General features: G+C 40.3%; 1 protein-coding gene across 4 annotated transcripts; it reads right to left on the bottom strand.

Moving 5' to 3' along the window:
- Positions 1–457: 457 nt before the first annotated feature.
- Positions 458–23,959, bottom strand: LOC141271864 (uncharacterized). Of its 4 annotated transcripts, XM_073682058.1 has the most exons (10): positions 23,878–23,936; positions 19,598–19,727; positions 18,794–18,941; positions 18,615–18,662; positions 18,047–18,190; positions 17,741–17,917; positions 17,534–17,657; positions 17,352–17,449; positions 17,063–17,153; positions 458–6,830 (listed from the first exon to the last, which is right to left on the bottom strand). In XM_073682058.1, the coding sequence occupies exons 5-10, from the start codon at positions 18,122–18,124 to the stop codon at positions 5,893–5,895; spliced, it is 1,506 nt and encodes a 501-aa protein (XP_073538159.1). In that variant the 5' UTR covers positions 18,125–18,190; positions 18,615–18,662; positions 18,794–18,941; positions 19,598–19,727; positions 23,878–23,936; the 3' UTR covers positions 458–5,892. The 4 variants fall into 4 exon arrangements, with proteins under 4 accessions (XP_073538159.1, XP_073538158.1, XP_073538157.1 ...); XM_073682057.1 differs by having other exon boundaries at positions 18,615–18,941; XM_073682056.1 differs by lacking the exons at positions 18,615–18,662; positions 18,794–18,941.

Below are 23,959 nucleotides of genomic sequence, written 5' to 3'. Positions count from 1 at the left end.
GTTTTTAGAATGGTGTCACTTTTGGGTATTTGGTCCCTTAAAAAATGGTTTTGTAAATTTTGTTGTAAAAATTTGAAAAGGCTAATCAACTTTTAACCCTTACAACTTCCTAACAAAAAAAAAAAATGTTTCAAAAATGATGCAGATGTAAAGTAGACATGTGGTAAATGTTATTTATTAACTATTTTGTGTGACATAACTCTAGTTTAAGGGCATAAGAATATTTGCAAAAGTTACAAATTTGTCACATTTCCGATATTTTCACAAATAAACGCAAGTTATATTGAACAAAATTTTACCACTATCATGAAGTACAATATGTCATGAGAAAAGAAGCTCAGAATCAGAGTTCCAGAGTTATTATCACATAAAGTGACACTGGTCAGAATTGTAGAATTTGCCCTGGTCATGAAGGTGAAAACAGGTTTGGGTGTTAAAGGGGTTAATAACCTTGGTCGATCTTCTCCACACCCGTTCTAGTTCAACTCTGTCCTTCTTATACACCGGAGACCAAAATTGTGCACAGCATTTTAAGTGTGGCTACACTAGTGACTCATATGGAGGCAAAGTAGGTTCATGTCATGAGCATTTATGTTTCTTTTAATGCATCCCATTATTTTGCCTTGGCAGCTGCTCCCTGGTACTGGTCACTAAAGTGGAGTTTGCCGTCCACCCAAAAAGATGCATGATTACAATCCATATTTCCAGACCCCCCCACTTCTGTGTTTCAGGCAGCCCCCAAATCTAAGAAGCATCATTGTCAGAAGCTCCCTGTCATCTCCACCAGCTACAGGTACCTTTCTGTGCAACCAGAAAAAATGTAAAACCTGTCCGTTTATAATGACCACAGACAAGATAAAGATTCCCAATTCACATCTGGACTATAAGAACCCAGGTACGTTCAGCTGTATCACATCTAACGTAGTGTACTTAATTATATGTACCAAATGTCCAGCTGGGGGTCTTTATGTAGGGGAGACAGGGCAAAAACTTAGAACAAGGATGAATCATCATCGCCACACAATAAAAGAAAAAAGAATAGATCTACCTGTAGCCAAGCATTTTTGTTCCCCTGATCACAGCATAAAAGACATGAAATTACTGGTATTAAAAGGTAACTTCAAATCTCAAAGAGAAAGAAGAATCTCAGAATATAAACTGATGGTGACCTTTAACAATTTCAGAGCAGGAATGAATGTGTCGCATGGATTTATGTCATTCTACATCAACTAAGGAATGTGCTCCTCAGACTCTCAGACCTGTGAGGCCATCACAACACTGGACCTAGTCACAGGACAATGAAACCTTCACACTTCTTATCTATTAACTGCTAAAATATTTATAGCCAGAACTGTTTATCTCTTCCATAATAACTCTGCTTTTCATCACCTGTCTTACCTATTACATTTTTTGTGTGTCTTATTGTGTATAAATATGTGACTCTTCAGATTTTGTGTTATACTAGCCTGATGAAGAGACCTGAGTAGTCTCGAAAGCTTGCAATTTGTTACCATCTTTTCAGTTAGCCATTAAAAGGTATCAACCACTGAGGACTCTCAAATGTAAATATTTTTCCGTCCACCCATACACCCAAATCTTTTTCAGTGACAGTTTTAACGAATGTTTTAGAATTTAGTACATAATTTTACATTTTATTTCCTTTGCCCAAATGCATAACCTTACATTCATCAAGATTAAACTTCAATTGCTAATTCTCAGCCCAAGCATCCAGCTTATATATATACACAAGTATATATCCCTTTGTAACATTAAATTATCCTCCTCTGTGCTGATTACCTTGCAGAGTTTAGTATCATCTGCAAATATTCAAATTCTACTCAATATGCCCACTACAAGGTCATTAATAAATGTTAAAAAGAAGAGGGCCCAATACTGATCTCTGTGGTAACCCACTGTTAACTGTGACCCAATCCGAGTCTGTTACATTAATAACCACTCTGTTTTTTTTGTCACTGAGCCAGTTGTTAACTCAGTTACACATATTTTCCCCTAGTCCCATTACTCTCGTTTTATGTACCAATCTTTAGTGTGGCACCGTATCAGACGCCTTTGAAAAGTCGATATAGAAAATATCCATATCCATATGCATTTCCCTGGTCCAGTTTGGAACTTGCCTCCTCAAAGAAGATGATCAGATTAATTTGACAGGACAGAGCCGTCATAAAGCCATGTTCATACTGGGTCATGAGGCAATTCTTATTGAGATTCTAAAGGACAGCATTTCTTAGAAAAGTCTCAAGGATTTTACCCAGAGTAGAGGTTAAATTTACCAGCCTATAATTTCCAGGCCTACATTTTGTCCCCTTTTTGAATATTAGCACCACATTTGCTATGCATCTGTCCTGTGGTACAGACGCTGTTATTATTGAATGGTACTTCATTGCTGCAGTACTCGAGGGTGTAACCATATAAGGATCTTCTTGCAAAATACTGTAGAAAAGAAAGGCATTTAGTAGATGGGCCTTTCCTTAATCTTTTTCAACCATTTCACCCAGACTTCTTTTGAGGGCCAGTACTATCATTTTTGAGTTTCCTACTGTTTATGTATGTATTTGCATTTTTAATTTTCCAGCAGCATTGCATGGCCTATAAGTCTTCGTACACCAGCTTGGCACTCTCCACAAGGAGAAGTGTTTCTTCTTCGACCCCTTATTATTATTCTGAAATAGATGAATGAGTTGCCAAAACCAATGCTGAAAGTTAAATGAGATTTCCAACTTCAGGCTAGTGGTCAACAAAAGGCTCGATCCTAGGAGAAAAAAAAAACAAATACAGGATGTAGTCATTCTCACTGCTTCTGCTTGGGTCTTGGCAAGTGGGAACTGGAAAAATGCTGCTACCAGTAGAGAAGACCTGGTTATGACTTAGCTGCTGACAAAGTATTTGATTCCATATATCGATAATATTTAGATAACCTCATAGACATCACAAATTTAGTAACACGTTTTATCAAGCTCCAAAGTCAACACTACACTGACTACACAGTCTTCTCCAAATCACCTTTTCACAGAAACCCAATAGCGCTATTCCCACTTTTGTTCGATGTGGCCTGTGATCCTCAGTTAAGATAAGTGTATTAATGTAGAGACTCCAGAGCCATTCAAATTTGCAGTAAGAAACTGCATATCTCTGTATTCACAGATGATTTTTTATTAGTTTCTATAGCTTAACTGACCTTCACACCAATGTACGAATTCTTAAAGACTGGATAACTAAACAGTCTATATAACAGGATGGGAATATATGTAAACGGTTATATTCCCACAACTCATTTACAATCCTATAAATGTATATAACTTGCTCTTAATTGGACCAACCGTGCTGCGGGCAATTGAGGACTCGTTTGAATGTAGTATCCGAGTGTCCCAGTATACAAAAAAAAGTAGAATTAGATATATATCTCAATATAGTAAAATATAGTATAGTACAGTATAGTATACTGTAAAATACGGATGTGTAAATTCAATATTCCTCAAAATATTTTGGTGGTGTTACAGTCCAGCCCTTTATTGGTGTCATTGTGGGGCATAAGATTAGCAGTTAAATGGATTTTCTCCCAATATTGTTCTTTTACACACAGCCACAATTTATTATATTACATTCATTATAGTTAGTTATGCTAACATTCAAATTTGGGAATGCGCTCCAATTTGGCCAGGAAATTTCATTCACATTTAATCAAATTTAAAGTATTTTGTCCTGAAGTTCCCTCCAGACTCCAGAGCATAATAAATATATACTCTACTGACCCAGTCCTCATCTGTCCCGCCACTCAGCCTTTCTCTGGTTGTCTTCTTCAGTGTTGGCATGGGCAGCTTACCATACTCAGCTTCTTCAGGGTCTCTCTACAATGTCATAAAGTTGTGACCTAGTTACTGCAGTAGACAGCACTAGATATCGGTGACTGGACCAATTAGAGATAAATCGCAAGCGGTGGAACAGTAAAGAAACAGAAAGGAACTGTAAAGAGGACTGGATGATGTCTGCCGAGGTGAGACATGTGAGTGGCAAGGAGAGTTCCATTCCAGTTTTTCCCCCCATATGTTTATATTCTCTGGGGTATGAAGAGCATAATTTGGCTTACTTTAAGCACTTTGAATAATTGATGCCAATCGAATTTCCCGACCAAATTTAGGAGAACTTCCAAATTCAAATTTCATCAGCTTAGCTCATCTATATTAAAAAGACATGCCTTGAGCTTGCAACATGTACATTTTTCAGATGGATCATATTAATATTTTATATTTAATGGGATTGTCCAGGACTGGAATTTTGATGACTTATCCTTCGGATAGTCTTCTGTCACTAGGCATAGCTACCAATCAGCTGATATCAGCTCTGCCAGTAGCCAGATACAACAATGTACCAAGAAGAACACGACTCATTACACTCTATGCAGTGGCCATTCTTGGGTACTGCAGCTCAGCTGCCATTCACTTCAATAATACTTCTTAAAGGAAGTCTAAAATATTGTCCACAACAAAAAAATAAAATATGAGCCAGGTCCACTTTTGATCTGATTTGTGGATCAGTTTTTAACTGGTTGATAGGAGAAGCTTGAAAATTTTGAATTCCTCTTTTACATATGAGATAAATGGATACCACTTATCGTTAAGTCTGAAACATGGATCAAATTTCGATGAAATTCATATTCAGCACACTTTTTAGATGCAAAAAGCAGGTTTCTAAATGAGGCTTTAGTGTTGGTGCCCATCTGAAAAGATCACCTTGTTGCTGTCAGGGCACACACTTTGATTAAAATATACTCCAAGAACCTCAAAATTATAAGTACAATCCATACATTCAAGGTTCTCATAATATGTGATCAGAATGTGGTTGTAATTGTATGTTTGGAGCTGTTGACAAAATTCATAAATCTGGCTTAAATCTATTTGAATATTTCACCATGCTCACTTTTGCTCCCACATTTTAAAAGGGACAAGAATGGCAAAAATCAAACCTTTTGGAATGAAAATGACGCGAGACAAATTTTATGACTTTTTGACACCAAAAACGGATACAAAATCCTTAATAAATTCTCCCAATAATTGCTAAATAATGATTGTGACTATTTAGAATATACATTTCACACAGATAGCAATGAAGAACTATCTGGCAGTTCTATAAGCTTTGGGAGTCAAATTTATTTCCACAATTGCTCCACCGATAAACACAGTTTTGTCACAAAATAGGCAAGGTTGATCATGTGATTTATGTGGCATCTTGTTAGATATATTAATTACAATGAGTTGGCATTCTACAAATCCAATGATATTCTACTTTACATGACAAAAAAAAATATAGATGTCTTTTGGTTGTTATTAAACGATTTTAGAAAGGTGCACTTGGAGGATTTGTCACTGGGTTGTCTTTAATGTATGGATAGGTTATCGTGAAATATTCTGTGCTCATGGTTGATGTTCATTTGCTTTTTGAATAATTCTATTTGTAACATACGTTATTTACTGCCCTGAAGAGCTCTCCCTTTCTGGTGTATGACATGTGACCATACTTTGACTTGGAGTAAGCACTGGTTCTCCTTTGAGAGAGTAGCTTATCATGGAGCCTTCTTAGCAACGCATTTATCCCTGGTCATGTTACAAGGCTCTTTAATACATGAGATATAGACTTATACGGTAGCTACCTCTCCAAGATAGTACTAGTGAATTTAATTTCTCAAAAAATTCACTTTTCTCTGACTGGAACTGCTGTATATTTTCTTTTACCATTTGTCAATGAAAAAAATGTTTTTCAATTCTGAGTTCTTTGACATTGAAAAAGTGATGTGAGTAAAACATTTCTCACATTCTGGACATGACTGTTTTTCCAATGTGAGATCTTTTTCAGTTTGCAATTGAAGCTAAATTTTTGTTAACTTGCTTCCCAGACTTGGTACGTAAATGGGCATCCTCGGTGGCTCTTCTGATGTTTAAGAAGTTCTGATTTTTGAAAAAAATTTCCACATTCTGAACATGAATACAGCTTGTCCACTTTGTGAATTCTTTCATGTGTAATAAGATTTGATCTATGGCTAAAACATTTTCCACAGTCCAAACATAAATACGGCTTCTCCCCAGTATGATGTCTCTGATGTATAGTAAGATGTGATTTATTTGCAAAATATTTCCCACATTCTGGACATGAAAATGGCTTCTCCCCTGTGTGACTTCTCTGATGTACAACAAGATGTGATTTCTCTGTAAATGATTTCCCACATTCTGAACATGTAAATGGTCTCTCCCCTGTGTGAGTTCTCTCATGTTTAAGAAGATGTGATTTCTGCTTAAAATATTTTCCACACTCTAAACATGCATATGGCTTCTCCCCTGTGTGAATTCTTTGATGTCTAACAAGACTTGACTTCCGGTTAAAAGATTTTTCACAATTTACACATGAAAATGGATTCTCTCCTGTGTGACTCCTCCAATGTCTAACAAGATCTGATTTCCGGCTAAAATTCTTCCCACACTCTGAACACTGAAATCTTTTATCATCTGTTTCAATTTTTTTACTTTTTTCAACAGACTTTTTGAGGGAAACACTTTTTCCATATTCTGAAAATGAGAATGACTTCTTTCCTGCATGAATTTTAGCTCCCTTTTTTTGCCTTTTATTTTTCTTAATAGTCGGTGATGAATCAGAAGGTAAAACCTGTTCAATAGGATCAGATGATAGATCTTTGCTTTGAAGGAATGATGGTATATATTGAGTATTGGCAGACACTTCAGTTGTATCCTGTGTGATATCAAGGTTATCTGATTGAAAAACTGAAGATGTGATATATTCCTCTGATCTCCTGGTACAGTCATCTGCCAAAAATAAAACCAATTATTATGTTTGCAACAAATAATCTTATAAATTATATTTTTTTTATAACACTTCTAACTAAAATGTCCATAGCAATTGCAAGGTATGTAGCAAAATTTCATTTTTTTCCAGTTAAAAAAAAGCAGTCAATCTAAAACTAGACCTCAGAGCAAGGACCAGTAGAGCCCAATATTAGACCACCAGGCTAGTCTCTAATCGTTTTTCAATCCAGTTACATACCCATTAATGCAGAGCCGTACTAATCTTTACATAGTTTTTACAAGTTGTAAATAAAAGTGTATGTTGGTAAAATAATAAAATCTTAATTACTCACCTATTGAATCCCTTTTTATTCTAGCACTGCGTTAAGGGTCCTCCTTGTCTTTGTGTAATTGCTGCTGTGATGATGATGCGTTATATCATACACGACTGCTGTATCTTGTGTTGTGTATCTGTCATGGGGGTATCACGACAGAGTGGTCTCCCCTATTTCAGTGGTCAGAAGATCGCAGCGTTTGGCTACACACACACACCTGCACTAGTTGGATCTGCTTCGCTTTCCAGTTAGCTGTGCAGATTTCCCTTGTTCGGTTGTTGCAATGGTTAAACACTCTTGCTTGTCTCCTAAAGCTTTCCATCCTGAGTTCTCAGCTGTTCTGATTTTCTCCACTCCCTTCTGGTATAAGTACTCACTCTTAGCTTGGGTAAGTGCCACTGATAGCTTGCTATATCTTGAAACTGGTTTGGAGCTATGAGCCGTAGAAAGAGAAGTCGTTTAGGAGTTTTCTCCAGAGATTGCTGTATGGAAGTGTGTCTGCTGTCTTTATTATCTTTATCTGCCTTTTTGATTTGCCTCTCCCTTCCTTTCTCTTTACATACCATTCCATTGTCCAGGTGCGCGTTGAGCGATTGAAGCTCTCTGTTACCCTTGTCTGTTTCCCTTTGGGTATTTATCATATAACAGGACTGGACTAGTGTTCCTGCTGTCCCATGCACTAGCCAGAGAAGTGCTTAGGGCAAGACAGGGATAGAAACGCAATCGCCACACAAGGTGAAAGAAACCGTCTAGGGACGTCAGGGAGCTCAGGGTTGCACAGGACAAATTTCAGGGGTTGCCCCCCCATCCGTCTCACCGTGCACCATCTGGCTCCTTTGTTGGAGCGTGACAGTATCGTGAGGTCAGTGATGGGCAGCAGTTCCCATATGTGTTTTATGCCATTATTACTGCAGTCAAGTAAAAGAAACAAAAACTTAAGACATAAGCATCGGAGCAGCACTGTAACCACTGTAGCATGTGACTGGAAAGTAATGTTTCTACTATTATTCCATCACATTCCTCCCACAGATAATGATCGGGTAAGCAGAATGGTCAGTAGGAAACACAGCAAGCTGTCACTAACATGTAACTCACTTGTCTGGGCTTCACTGCCGAATCCACCTCTCATCTCCTATGGTTGCCTTGGCTGTAGTCCATGAGTTTTCCAAGTAACACTGCAAATTTCATGCTGAGTTTACCAAGTAACATGACAAACTCATTTGACATCATCACCCAAGGCCTTTGAAGGCTGATTCAGGCAGCCATGTGCTATCTTTACATGCTTCTGGAGTTTGACTCACAGTCAATTACTCATCTCTTCATTCAACTCCTGCTTGCTCATCATATACCTGCATTTACATTCTGGCCTAGACCAGTAGATATTGGGTGCTGTAATCGTCAAATAAGGCTCCATAGACATAAATTGTAAAAGCAACTGAGGTTTACACATAAACCCTTTTGTGATCCGGCGACTGAGATTTTCAGTCTTGTGAGCTATAAGAAGACTGAAGCGGCATTGGAAATGGGGGAAAATGTCAATTGGTGAGTATTTTAATTTACCCACACTACATAGATATTAAAAAAGGTTTAGGACATAAAATTGATATTGGGAGTGCTCCTTTAACCAACTGTTTGCTGCAAGTCCTGGACTGACTATGCTTCTGCTTGTTTGCCTGCCAACCTTCATACCCCGCTGTACTGGTCCTCGATAATACTTCAGGGCAGTCATTGACACCATCAGCACAGGACTTATTTAATTTATTTATTTTACTCACATATATAGAGCCATTAAATTCCACAGTGCTTTACATACATAAGCAACATAGCCTTTAAAGGCTATCTGGTGCTGATCACTTCCGCATTGGAGACACACGTGCAATCAGAAGGGATTTTGAGCATGTCCTGTACATTAGAACAGTATGTGGGGTTGTGATGTCATCCGATGCACAACTGAGCAGCTGAGGGATGGATGCCCCTTTAAAAGGAAGCTTGACAGCTGATACAGGTTGCCAGTGGATCGACATTGGCTGTATGATCTCAGGTATGTGTATTTAACTCCGAATGATACGGCATTTCAGAGAGAGACATGCTTTTAAAGTTGCTGGAGACCAAGACTCATGAGAGACTAGTTGGAAACGCCAATCCCGGTTGCTTCTTGCTTCACTGCCAATGACTGACAAATCTCTCACTATACACACAAGCAGGGAGAGACCTTTCACTCATGGGGAGCAGACGGGAAGAAGCCACTAGGGGTCGGTCGGTCCGTCTGTATAGTCACCTGTGCAACTTGGTCACCAGTGGCTAATCATCCAACAACATCTAATGGTCCAAGATATGGGTCAGTTTCAGGCCGTTAAAATAGCATTGGTAGATTATTTGCAAGTCATTTGATGCTCATTTACGGGCCTATTATCAGAGGCTAGCGAACAATGATAAGAACAGATCCATTAATATGATTGTTCAATCCCCATGGAATGTCATATTATTGCCACCACATTCCCTATTTATACAGGGAAATAAGTTCCGGTAACAATTATTTTTTTGCTGCCATAAACTATCCAATTGGCCACGAAATAGCATTTTGCTTGGAAAGTGCTTTGACGCTCCCAGAGCACTTGAGCTTCATTTACATATTAATCAAAACAGTGGTTTTTCAATAAAGGTATGGATAACCTTATCTTTCAGAGACCAATATGACCTTATAAAGAGTCTGGAGGGTGGGATCTTGCTAACAGATTCCATTTAACGAATCTGATCTAGAAGAAGCAAGGGCATTTGGCCTCTGAAATTACACCAATTCAATGGCAAAGCTTTCGTATTGCTTATTCACACTACAGATTTGCCAATTTTTTCTTTTTAACCATTCCCTACTGCAAAAATTTCAGCCTTTGCAATTTAGTTTTCCTTCCCCTTCTTCCAAGAGACATAACATTTTTACGTTTTCATTGATTTAGACATAGGAGGGATTTTTATTTTTTTGCAGGATGAATTGTAGTTTTGATTTGCATCTTTTTACTACACAATGTATTAAAAAATGTGAAAAAAATTTTGAGTGCGAAGAAATGGTGAAAAAATTCTCCAGATTGCTATTTGAGTTTGGTTTTTAAGCCGTTCATTGCACGGTAAAAGGTATCTCCTCCAGATCAGTACAATTAATGCAATTAAGGCCTCCATTGGTTAATAAATTTGATTTCCATTGATGATTTTTGTGTGATTTTGTTGTCAGCACATTCAACTTTGTACAGAACAAAGTATTCAATGAGAATATTTCATTCATTCAGATCTAGGATGTGTTATTTGAGCGTTCTGTTTATTTTTTTGAGCAGTGTAGTTTATTTTATTTATTTATCTGGTTAAAAAAATGGGAAGGGGAATTGCTTAAAAATTATTTTTTAAAAAAGTTTTTTTGTAGCAATGTTATTAGACCAGTTTTTATTACAGGTAAATACCAACTCTGTAAGAATCAAAATCTGTAGATATGATGTAGGCTCAGCTTCTGAGCCAACGCTAGTCCCCAGAGGTGAGCCAACCCGTAGATGTTCAGGTGCGACGAACATACCGTAAAATGTTTGGTTCGGGTCCGAACTTGACCTTGAACCAAAACCCAATACAAGTCAATGGGGACCCGAACTTCGGTGGTGTAAAATGGCTGTAAGATGGTCACAATGAGGGCTAGTGGGCTGCAAAAGGAAGGTAAATGGGGGTAAGAACAGGACAATGACCCTGCAAACAAATGTGAATAGGGAAAGGACTTAAAGGGGTTCTTTCACCATAGCAATCATTGGAAAAATAGGAAGCAAATGAATAATCATGGGGCAGAGTACCCCCTCAGAAGCAGCTTTCAAATTTCACCCCAGACCATGGGGCAGAGTACCCCCTCAGAAGCAGTTTTCAAATTTCACCCCCAGACCATGGGGCAGAGTACCCCCTCAAAAGCAGCTTTCAAATTTCACCCCCAGACCATGGGGCAGAGTACCCTCTCAGAAGCAGCTTTCAAATTTCACCCCCAGACCATGGGGCAGAGTACCCCCTCAGAAGCAGCTTTCAAATTTCACCCCCAGACCATGGGGCAAAGTACCCCGTCAGAAGCAGCTTTCAAATTTCCCCCCAGACTATGGGGCAGAGTACCCCCTCAGAAGCAGCTTACAAATTTCACCCCTGACCATGGGCCACAGACCCCCCCACAGGAAATGTTGCAGAGTAGACACAGCAGCTTTTTGCAAAGTACCCCCACAGATATGGGTTCCAGAATACACACAGCGGATAAGCACATTACTATCACAGATATGGGTGCAGAGTACACATAGACAGTGTTTTTGTAAAACTGCAAACACACACAAAACCGAATACAATTCATTAGTACATCTGCGTCCTGTCCCTACGCTAAGCATGGTATAAATAAAAAAAAAAAAGAATCTTGAACCAGGAGGAACAGGTCCAAGTGGAGGAGGAGGGGGTAGGGGCTGTATGGGTGGAAGAGGCGGAGGAGGCCCACAAATGAAACGAATGGCAAATAGAGATGAAGACTGGCTGGGTGCAGCGATATAGTTGTCTAGTCATCCAAAAGTATGGACAAGTTGTGTGGGATCCACTCCTGGTTCAATTTAAGTAACCTTAGGTTACCCACATTGGATGTGGACAAGATGATGCCTTTGTCTATGATAATCCCCCCTACCATGCTAAACATACGTTCCGATAGTACACTTGCCGCAGGGCAGGCCAGCACCTCCAAAGCATAAAGGGCAAGCTCAGGCCATGTGTCCAATTTGGGGACCCAGAAGTGTGGACAGGTACTCTTCCACTATGTTGTTGTAACGCTGCCTCCTGCTAATACGGAGTGTATGAGATGGTGGTGTCAGATGTTGTGCCATGCTCATAAAGTATTGTCCCATTTAGTCTATGCTAACCCTGCCTTCCGAGGTGCTGGCGGTGCCCCAGCTGCATTGGCGACTTCCTCCTCCGCCTCGGCGTTGTTGCTCCACTGAGCCCCTGCTGTTAGCTGGGAAAGCCACTAGTAGTTTTTCTACCAGCGTGTGCTCGTATTTTCGCATTTTGTGATCCCTTTCCAGTGACGGAAGTAATGATGGGACATTGTCCTTGTAGCAGGGATCAGAGTGGCCACCCAGAAATCTGCACTAGTAACAATAAGGGCAACTCGTCGGTCATTCCGCAGGCACTGCAGCATGTATTGGCTCATGTCTCTGGCCAGCCTGGCACACAACGACAAGCTGTCCTCGGTGGAAAGTATATCATCTGGGTAATCTGTATCCCCCAGCCAGTGATTCCAGTGAGCTGATCTGAGTGCCACCCTGCTGTGAAAACGGTTGGTCCTCCACCCGCTGTCCCCTCCTCCTCATCATCATCATCATCCTCCCAAACTGTCCCCTGCCTGTACAGATGGGTACCTGGTAGATGTTGGGACAGTAACCCACCCTCCGAGTCCTGTGTGGATGACAGACCTGATAACGGTGTGAATTGGCTCTGTTCCTCCTCTTCCTGTGCCACCACCTCATCCACAATTTTTTTCAAGCAGGCATATAAGTGGTATAGTAATGCTGATGATGGAGTCATCAGCCCTGGCCATATTGGTGGAATATTCAAAAAGCAGCACAACACGGCACATATGTCCTGCATTGAGACCCAGTCATTGGTGGTGAAGTGGCGTTCTGCAGTGTGACTCCGCCATGCGTGCTGCAGCTGAAACTCCACTATTGCCTGTTGCTGCTTGCACAGTCTCTCCAGCATCTGCAAGATGGAGTTCCACCTTGTTGGTACACATCGCATATCAGCCGGTGAGTGCGAAGGCAGAAGTGACACTGCAGCGCAGACAGGCGAGCAGCAGCAGGGTCAGAATGTCAAAAGTGCGCAAACACTGCCCTCTTTAAGCAGCAGCTCAGATATGTGTGGGTAGTTTTTCTGGAAGCTCTGCACCACCAAGTTGAGCACATGCACCATGCAGGGGATGTGTGACAAACCGGCTACGAACAGAGTTGCTATGAGATATCGCCAGTTATCGCACACCACCAGGCCGAGCAAGAAGTTCACCGGCAGCAACCACTTATCTGTCTGCTGTTTGATCCCAGTTCACAACTCCTGTTTAAGAACAGACTGCTGTCATTTCCCCCAGCTGTGCTACAGTTGGTGGTGCAGGTGTTCCTATGACCGAATGAGGAGGCGGTGAAATATTAGAAGGAGGGAACCTGGACAGATATACGTCCAGTTATACTAGGTGGTGGTAGGACATGAGGTAGACCGCCTCCCGCCTCTGCCCCAGCCACCACTACATTTACCCAGTGGGCAGATAGGGAGATGTAACCATCCCTGGCCGTGCTTACTGGTCCACGTATAGGTGGTTATGTGGACCTTACCACTGATGGTATTGCGCAGTGCACACTTGATTTGGTCTGCACAGGGCAGGGATGGCCTGCCTGGAAAAGCAGTGGCAGCTGGGAACAACGTACTGCGGGACAGTCACCGACATCATTTTTTTAAAACGGTCAGTCTCCACCAGCCGGAATGGCAGCATTTCAAAAGCCAGTAAATTTGAAATGCTGTCATTCAATACCAGGGCTCGTGAGTGACCAGGTTGGTATCTTCTCTTTCTCTCGAATATTTGGGGGATAGAAAGCTGAACACTTCCATGGGACGATGTGGAGATGCTCGGTGATACTAGTGATGGTGGTGATGTTGTCACATCCTCTAAATGCGGGAATGCCGGTGGCCCTGTTGATCGTAATCAGGAGGAAGAGACTGTAACTACAGCAGAAGAGGGAGCAGGAGAAGGCTCAGATTTGTCATGGTCTTTTAGGTGTGAACTCCACTGCACCTCGTGCTTGGAATTCAGATGCCTCGTCATACAAGTGGTGCTCAGGGGTGAGCTGGAAGCCAGGTGACCATTGTCCTCAGGTGCCAACTGCACCCTTTCTGCAGGGGACTGGGTGGAAAATAATGTGAAGGCACTGGAGGCACTCTCAGCCATCCAATCTAACACCTTTTCAACATCTTGTGGCCTCATCATTCAAGCAGCAGTATTCGGGTCTACAAAAAGACACATAGCATCCTGTCGCCTGCGTTCCCCAGAGGAAGGTGTTATAATTGTGCATGTAGCAGGTACAGAACGACCACGTCCTCTCCCTGCAACAGCTACACCACCACCACCATCAACAGCAACACCAGCACCACTATGGCCACGTCCCTTATTTGATGCTCTCCTCATTTTTGTAACTAGAATTTTTTAAAAACTACTCGCAAAAAGATGGCGAAAGAGTTGATTTCTTTTTTTGCAACAGTACTAGAAAACACACAGCGGTCCCGAAAAATGTCTGTGGCCTACAAATGGAAAGTAGATGACTGATGCCAATTATTACTTTGCCAGACTAAAAAAAAAAAAAAAAAAAAACACACACCAGCTCTGAGAAATTATTTTTGGGGCCAATAAATGGCAACGAGAAGGTAGATGCATTATACTGATTTGCAAAAGTACTAGAAAACTGACACCAGGCCTGAAAAGTTATTTTTGGGGCCTACTAATAGCAATGAAAAGGCTGGTGCCAATTATTGATTTCTCAGACTAATAGAAAACACACAGCATCTTAAATTAACAGTACTCCCACAGGTAAAGGGGGCAGAGTACACACAGCGGCTTAAAGGAACAGTACTCCACAGGCAGAGGGGGCAGAGTACATACAGCGGTTTTTAGCAAAGTACTCTCACAGACGGGTTTGCAAAGTACATACAGCGGCTTTTACCACACAAATAGCACATATAGGGGTTGCAGAGTACACACAGCACTGTGTTTGCAGAGTGCGCAGTCAGAATCCATCCCTCACTACAGCTGCATCCTGTCCCTACACTAACGAAAGCATACGGTGTCTACGGTCTAAAAGCATTTTGATTGGCTGCGCTGCAGCCTTTCAACAAGATTTATTAGACTGGCGAGCCCGAACAGGAAACCAGACATACAGTTAAATGTCCACGTTCTGGGTTTGGTACCGGACACTAGGTGTCCAGTATGATTCCTGAACTTTCCGGTTCAGTTTGTTCATCCCCAACGGGGACCCAATGTAACATGAACTATTACATCCTACATCGGGAAGAAGTTAATGCCAATTTATTATACCATCTCTCTGCTATTTTGCATTTATACATTGGTGCTTCAACGTTTGTGAAATTTTTCAGAGTTTTGCAAAAATTTGACCTAAAACTACATCAGATTTACACACAAGTGCTAAAAATGATAAATGGAACCAAATAAAACAAAGAACAAATAAATTCCACTTCTACAGACTTCATGGCCTGGGAAGGGTGTAAATATATATTATACAAATTATATATTATACAAATTATCCCTGAAAGGGTAAAGCCCCTTACAGACCCTTCTGTAATTCACGCTAATGTCGAATCCCCTGATGACACCGATAAATGGGTGAAACGTAACAATATCTGCAACCAAATGTTTCCACTGAACATTGATTAGTCCTGGACATCGGCTTGGAGGAAGTTTAGCCCATTCCATCTACAAAGCAGCTTTACTTTTGTTATGATGGTGGTTTTCTCCCATGAACTTCTTGCTTTAGGTATTTTGACAACATTTCTATAAGATTAAGGGCAGGGCTTTGACTCTACCATTCCAAAACTTTAACTTTATTCTTCTGTTCTTTTGCAGAATGACGCGTGTGCTTTGGGTCATTGTCTTGCTGCATGACCATGTTCTATTGAATTTCAGCACATGTACAGGCATCCTGACATTTTTCTTTAGAATTTGCAGGTTTAGTTCAGAATTAATTATTCCATGAATGATGGCAGCCATCCTGGTCCAGATGCAGCAAAACAGGCCCAAACCATGATACTACCACCACTGTGTTTTACAAATGGTATGAGGTTTTACGCTGAAATTCAGTGTTTTTCTTTCTCCAAACATATTGCTTATTAATTAAGCCAAATATCTCTATTTTGGTCTCATCCAAATCACAAAATATTGTCCCAATAGCCTTCTGGCTTTTCTAGGTAATCTTTAGGAAACTGCAGACATTCTTATTGGACAGCATTGGCTTTCTCCTTACATTTCTGCCATGAACACCCTTGTTGTTCAGTGTTCACCTTATGGGGTACTCTTGTACATTAGCTAATGTCAGAGAGGCCTTTAGTTGCCTAGAGGTTACCTTGGGTTCCTTTGCTACCTTGTGAACTATTATACGTGTTGCTATTGGAGTGGTCTTTGATGCTCGACCACTCCGGTAGAGGGTAATTATGGCCTTGAATTCCCTCTATTTGTACACAATCTGTCAGATGGAGTCCAAATTCTTTAGAAATGGTTTAATAACCTTTTCCATCCTCACAAGCATCAACAACTCTTCTTTTGTGGTCCTCAGAGATTTCCTTTGTGATTGCCATGATATAATTCCACAAACATGTGTTGTGAAGATCAGACTTTGATAGATCCCGGTTCTTAAAATGAAACAGGTCTCCCACTCACCCCCGATTTCATTCCACTGATTGAAAACACGAGACTCTAATTTCACCCTCAAGTTATCTGCTAATTCTAAAGGTTCACATACCTTTGCCATTCACAGATGTGTGATATTGAATAATTTTCCTCTCTTAAAAAAAAAATACAAAGTCTTATATTTTTCACTCATTTGTTTTATTTGGTTCCATTTATCTACTTTTAGGACTCGTCTAAAACTCTGAAGTAGTTTTAGGTCATATTAATGAAGAAATATGGAAAATTCTGAAAGGTTCACAAACTTTCAAGTACAACTTTGTGTATATATCCCTTCAGAATTTTCCACATTCCTGCATGTATTTATTTTTAGCCATTAAATGTATCAACTCTACAAGATTATTATTTTATTTCTCTTGCTGAAAAGTGACTGAGAAGAATCTATGATTTTTCTGCAGTTAGTGGTTACTACTCACCTGGGTAGTCATATGTAGGAATCTCCTCTTTACACCGCTCATCACCCCTCACATATGTCTCTGTAGTATTAATATGGGTCAGATCTTCACCCTGAAACAAATATGGTAAAAATCACAGACAGATGGAGAAGTCACATCTATGATCAGCTCTAATCCGGTCATCTACACCGTTCTCATTACACAAGTATAAAACATATAATACTGGTGGATAAAACAAGACTGAGCACAAGACCTTCACAGCCATCTACACATCATAGGAGAGATCTCATGCCACCTTCTCTCCATCTACCTGATGATCCTGAGGAACATCGGGATCTTCTTGTTTACAGTCCTGTGGAAGAAGAGGACTGGGACATCTCTCTGGTGTTGTCCTCTTACTGGATAGAACTGGAGGAAAACACATACAGGGACTGAATTCATTCTTTACATACAGATAATTATAGGCCGTGTGTATTTAATCCTGTCTATTACCTGGTGATGTGAGGGGCGGGGGAACCTCCATCATGATGTCCTTGTACAGATCTTTCTGTCCTTCTAAATACTCCCATTCCTCCATGGAGAAATAGACGGAGACATCCTCACACCTTATAGGAATCTGACACATACAATGATATCGTCATTCCCCCGATCCCTTCATAGCATTACTGTATAATGTCCCAGCATTCCCAGCAGTGTCACCTCTCCAGTCAGCAGCTCAATCATCTTGTAGGTGAGTTCTAGGATCTTCTGGTCATAGATGTCCTTATGTCTCAGGGAGTGAGGTGAAGGCCTCGTGATTGGGCTCAGGGGTCTTCCCCATCCCTCAGACACAGGGGCCTGACAGTGCTCATTAGAGGTCTTCACTAGTATATAATCCTGTTAATGGAGAGACACATTAATAAATGTCACTACAGACATTTCCAGAGTCCTCACCTCTCCAGTTCTGTCCATCTGTTATTCCCATAGATAAGAATGATGTAATGTGACATCATCAGAATCTCTCACCTCTCCAGTAAGCCGGAAGAGGATCTCTAGGGTGAGGTGTAATATCCTCTCCACCATCTTCTCCCTGTCCCTATCCATCCTTGATGGGTCAATCAGGAAAATTCTCTTATATAAAAGATCTCCAGATTCCGATATTGTAGGGACCTGAATAGGAAGAAGATGAGCCGATGTAACATCATACAGAATCATATGTCAACCTACAAATATGACACATAATCCCATGTAAAAAGCATTTATTTAAATGAGATAAAAAAGTTACATAGAAACAATATTACACAGAGGAAAAAATGCCCAAAAAATGGACATCCGAGGGTGGGCAGGTACAGTAAAAACATTCAAAGGACACCCTACATAGTAGATCAAAATCAGAGTATACCAATCCTATATAATTAATAATCTGATATAGTTATTCAAAATGCATAGTGCAATAAATATAAACCCAAGTGGGTACATATAAAAGGTATATAATCATAAAGTGAACAACATGTAGTGGCTATGAATTCACCTATAGGAAAGGTATAACCTCTAAGTCACAGGGGTGTATCACAAGTAATAATGAATGAACTACCTGTCAATCCCTCAGGGTCCACACAGATCCTGCGCGTTTCGCCGATGGCTTTAACCAGGATATAGTGTAGAGTATAGGAGTGAAGTATATATAGAAGGGTCAACCAATGAGGAGATTGTCATCGTTAATCTATTATGCACCAGCATAGCGCTATGCTCTAATAAGCCAATGACCGTCACCTCAGGGGGCCGCGTCTCAGTAGAACGCAGTCTGCCGGAAGCGGCGGCATTGGCGTGCGTGTCAGTCTGAACCGCAAGTCCCGGAAGTGACGTATGTGGAACATCCGGTATCCGGTCCGGCCACACAGCAAAGAGGTAACATGAAAAACTGCATAGAGAATACGTGTTATGCGTGCCACAGTGGAACGCAGATAATATTCTGTGTAGGTAGGTATAGTGAGTAAAAGGAAAGAATCATGGTGAAAGAAGATAGTGAAAACAGAATATTCTTACGAAGTGAATGTATAAAATACATCTAAGTGCGAGTGAATCGTTCTATTTGGAGATATCATACTCAAATTCAATACAAAATACGAGAAAATAAATAATCATCTATAGTGTGTAATACACAATACAGAGAACTAAAACACAATATAATACACAATAAATAAATAATAATGGTCTATAGTATATAATACAATACACAATAGATAATACAGAATATAATAAATAATAAAAACTAGAAGAATAATAATAAATAATGAATAATAAATAATGAAAAATTAAATAATGAACAATACATAAAAAATATATATAAAAAATAATAATAAAATCAAATACTAAATAAAAATATATATAAAATAAAAAATATCTAAAATAAATAATAAATACAATACAATGTGCAATATAAACCAAATTCTTTTATATATACTTATTGAAGAAGGCACCTTCCACATAAGGTGAAACATGCTCAAAAACAAATATGTGAGGTGGTACAGTCAAAAAAAACAAAATATTTGTGTAAAATTAAATAAATATATATACGTAGTATAAATCATATGCAGTCCATCACAAGATGTGCAGCCTTCGACGTAACTTGCTGGTGCATTCAACCAAAATATAGAAAAGTCCATATAATTCCTCATAGGTAGATCGTGTAAAATAGGCGAAAGAACTACAAAGGAGATAAAAATACAGAATCATACACAGTAGCACTAGAGATAATAATTGAGGTAAGATGGCTCCATATAGTCTAGAAATATTTGTTGGGTAAGGGCTTGTTGGAAGGTAAATCCCTTACCAACACTGGATGTAGTAGTATGCATTTCCATGAATAATGTGGAATAATTTTAGCTAGTTTTTTAATGTACAAATTTGAATCATCTCCCTTTTTCCCTAATAAAAATACAGAAATAAAAATATTTACAAAAATAAGCATAATTGATATCACTACATCCATAAAATTAATTAGTCAATCAAAATATAGAATTAACCCGTACAGTAGACGACGTAAAGAGAAATTGAAACATCAGAATTGCAATTTTACAATTGCCAGAGCTCCACCAAAAATACAATAAAGAGTGATCAAAGCATCGTACTGTATGCCCCATAAAATGGTATAAAAAAACATGAAAGATATAACTAAAAAAAAAGCCCTTACACAGCTTAAAGAGCTTGTCCATTACTTTATCATTGATGACCTATCCTTGTGCAGTACCGAGCCGCGGCCACCATCAGAAGACAGAGCAGCTCTGCAATTGAGCACTTCCGTCCAGCAGCCACAGACACCAAAAACAGCTGATCGGCGGGGGAGCCGGGTGTCGAACCCCAACCGATTAGACAAAGATAGGTCATCAATGATAAAGTAGTGGAAAACCTCTTTAATCTATGAAAAAATATAAAAGTGATGGGTCTCAGAAAATCGTGAAACAAACCAAATAATAAAACTGTACAAACTTGGTAATCGACATACAGTGGCATGTAAAAGTTTGGGCACCCCTGGTCAAAATTACTGTTATTGTGAGCAGTTAAGCACATTCAAGATGAAATTATCTTCAAATGGGCTAAAGTTTAAGATGACACATTAACTTTGTATTTTAGGGGAAAAAAAATATATATATATATATTGTCATTTTTTACATTTTAAAAATTACAAATGGAAAATCGCCCAATGCAAAAGTTTGGGCACCCTTGGACATTTGTGTGCTCAGATAACTTTGACCAAGGTTTCCTATCTTAATTAGCCTGTTAGGATTATGGCTTATTTGCCATCATCGTTATGAAAGACCAGTGAAGCAAATTTCCCAGCTTTATAAAAACTCAGCCTCCTTTAACCTTGTGCCAAAAAACTGCAGTCATAGGTTCTTCTAAGCAGGTGCCTACACTCTGAAAATGAAAATGATGGAGGCCCACAAAGCAGGAGAAGGCTATGAAAAGATAGCAAAGCGTTTTCAAGTTGCCCTTTCCTCAGTTTGAAATTTAATTAAGAAATGGCAGTTAACAGGAACAGTGGAGGTCAAGAGAAGGTCTGGAAGACCAAGAGAAATTTCAGTGAGTGCTCATAGGATTGCTAGAGAGACAAATCAGAACCACTGCTTGACTGCAAAAGACCTTCAGAAAGATTTAGCAGACTCTGGAGTTGTGGAACATTGTTCTACTGTTCAGAGACACCTGCACAAATATGGTCTTCATGGAAGAGTCATCGGAGTAAAACCTCTCCTGTCTACTACTGTATGTAAAAGAGCATCTAAACAAGCCTGATACATTTTGGAAACAAGTCTTGTGGACTGATGAGTTTAAAATAGAATTATTTGTCCACAATGATCAAAGGTAAGTGTGGGGAAAAAAAGAGCATATAATTTCAGGAAAAGAACATCTCGCCAAACAATAAGCATGGGGGTACATCAATCATACTTTGGGGTTGTGTTACAGCCAATGGCAAGGAAAACATTTCGCAGGTAGAGGGAAGAATGGATTCAATGAAATTTCAACAAATTCTTGATACAAACATAACACCATCTGTAAAAAAGCTGAAGTTGAAAAGAGGATGGCTTCTACAAACGGATAATGATCTTAAACACACATCAGAATCCACAATAGACTACCTCAATAGGTGCAAGCTGAAGGTTTTACAATGGCCCTCACAGTCCCCTGATCTGAACATCACTGAAAATCTATGGCTAGGCCTCAAAATAGCAGTGCATGCAAGTGAAGAGATGATAAGCTTGCTCGGTGAGAATTGATGGAGATCATCGAGGACAAGAAGATCCTTTGGGCTAACCATCAGGCTGGTTAGACAAAGGAAGGCAGTTCTATCACCAAGTTTGTGACCTACCACACTAAACGTTAATGACTAAAAAAAAATAATGAAACAAACCACAAAAAAATTCCATAAAAGTATCAATGCATGCACACTATATGGTTTAAATAGCAGAGTGAATGGCGAATGTTAAAAATGCATAAAAAGACAAAATGAGTAGGGATGAGCAGACCCGTGGATGTTCGGGTTCTTCCGAACTGTAGTTCAAAGTTCGGTTCGGCATCCGAACTTGACCCCGGACCTGAACCCAATAGAAGTCAATGGGGACCCAAACATCGGTGCTGTAAAATGGTCATAGTAAGGGCTAGGAGGCTGCAAAAGGAAGCTAAATGGGGGTAAGAGCAGAACAATTGCCTTGCAAACAAATGTGGATAGGGAAATGACTTCAAATAACAGAGAATAAAGAAAAAAGAAAAAATTATAATCTTGAACCAGGAGGCGGAGGTCAAAGTGGAGGAGGGGGTTGAGGAGGAGGTGAACGTGTCAGAGGAGTGGAAGAGGTGGAGGAGCTAGCCAACACTGATTTTGTGTATTTTTTGTTTCATTGATTTTTTTTTTTTGGAAGGTGCTCTGAAAACAGGCAGTGTAATTATCTGCTGACCACTCTCTCTGTATACAGGCTGTGTAATACTCTGCACTTTTTTTGGGTGAAAACAATGAGGAAAGCATCACATAGGGGTCGTGACCATGTTGCTGGTGTAGGTGCTGCAGGGAGAGAGAGGATGTTGTGGATCTGTGCCTCCTATGCTCCCAAATGACCCACCTACCCCTGGTGCACGCAATAGGACATTCTGTGTGCCCCACAGAGGCTTTTGGATACAGTACTCCCACAGGCAGGGGTGCAGAGTACATACAGAGTTTTAAAGGCACAGTACTCCCAGAAGCAGGAGTGCAAAGTACACACAGAGGCTTGAAGGCACAGTACTCCCACAGGCAGGAGTGCAGAGTACACACAGAGGCTTAAAGGCACAGTATTCCCACAGGCAGGAGTGCAGAGTACACACAGAGGCTTAAAGGCACAGTACTCCCACAGGCAGGAGTGCAGAGTACACACAGAGGCTTAAAGACACAGTATTCCCACAGGCAGAGGTGCAGAGTACACATAGAGGCTTAAATGCACAGTACTCCTACTGAGGGACTCCTGTCCCTCACTCCAGCTGCGTTCTGTTCCTACACTAATCTGAGCAGAATGAAGGCGGCACTCGTGATCTGACATATATAGGCTGGGTCACGGGGTGCACTGGCCAAGCACAGCCATGTCTAAAAGCTTGTTGATTGCAGGCACCATAATGAATAGTGAAGGGGCCAGGGACTGCGAGGGTTAAAAGGTGTAATGGAAGGTGAATAGGATGTGCGGTGGGCTTGAGGTGAACTAAGAGGGCATGGATTGGCTTTGGGAAACAGATAGGATTAAGGGGGGTATATAAGGTCAGCAGCAGGGGGGGGTGTCTCCCTCCCCCTTGGTTATGGTTTTTGATGGTAACGAGGGATTGTCACAGCTGGTGGAAAGTGTTGGCTCCTAAATTATATGCTCCCTGGTTATCAGTGACAGGCATGTGATTTATAGGAGCGTAAATGATGGAGTTATACAAAAATGTTAAATGAAGCTGTGGCCACTGTTTTACCCAACAAAGCTGCTGCAGTGTGTTATTACATCCGGTAAGAGGAACACTGAAGCAGTCTTGGCTGCACTGCACCTTTCAACAAAGTTTATTAGGCATCCGAACCTGAACAGTAAACCGGCCTTTCGGGGAATAAGTCCGTGTTCAGGTTTTGGTACCGGATACTAGGTGAACCCTGACCTTTACAGTTTTGGGTTCGCTCATCCCTAAAAATGAGTACGTTTTACTATTAGTCAATCAAAAATAATTATAGCTGAAATGTGCCCAAAAATATAACTCGTCTCATGCAAAAAGCAACTAATAAGACACGACAGGGAAAATGTAAATAAATGCTGAAGGGGTTAATGCGGCCTGCACCCAGTAATGGGGGTCTCTCCACATACCTCCACCTGCAGAGCCGCCACCACATATATGGCTGTTCTGTGCGCACAGGACCTGTGATGAGGTCACAGGAGGGGAGGAGTC

The sequence above is a fragment of the Phyllobates terribilis genome, unplaced genomic scaffold (assembly GCF_046119375.1).
Source record: "Phyllobates terribilis strain yellow unplaced genomic scaffold, ASM4611937v1 Scaffold_5__5_contigs__length_657084704, whole genome shotgun sequence".
NCBI lineage: Eukaryota > Metazoa > Chordata > Amphibia > Anura > Dendrobatidae > Phyllobates > Phyllobates terribilis.
Note: the sequence above shows the minus strand (reverse complement) of the source record. Positions and strands in the feature narration are given on the sequence as shown.

Excerpts from the sequence above, each read along its gene's own strand:
- LOC141271864 (XM_073682059.1), bottom strand. The coding sequence starts at position 18,124 with ATGGATAGGGACAGGGAGAAGATGGTGGAGAGGATATTACACCTCACC. Across the intron at positions 17,918-18,046 it reads TCTTCCGGCTTACTGGAGAG|GATTATATACTAGTGAAGAC; the intron begins GTGAGAGATTCT and ends CTCCATTAACAG. Across the intron at positions 17,154-17,351 it reads ATGTTCCTCAGGATCATCAG|GGTGAAGATCTGACCCATAT; the intron begins GTAGATGGAGAG and ends TATTTGTTTCAG.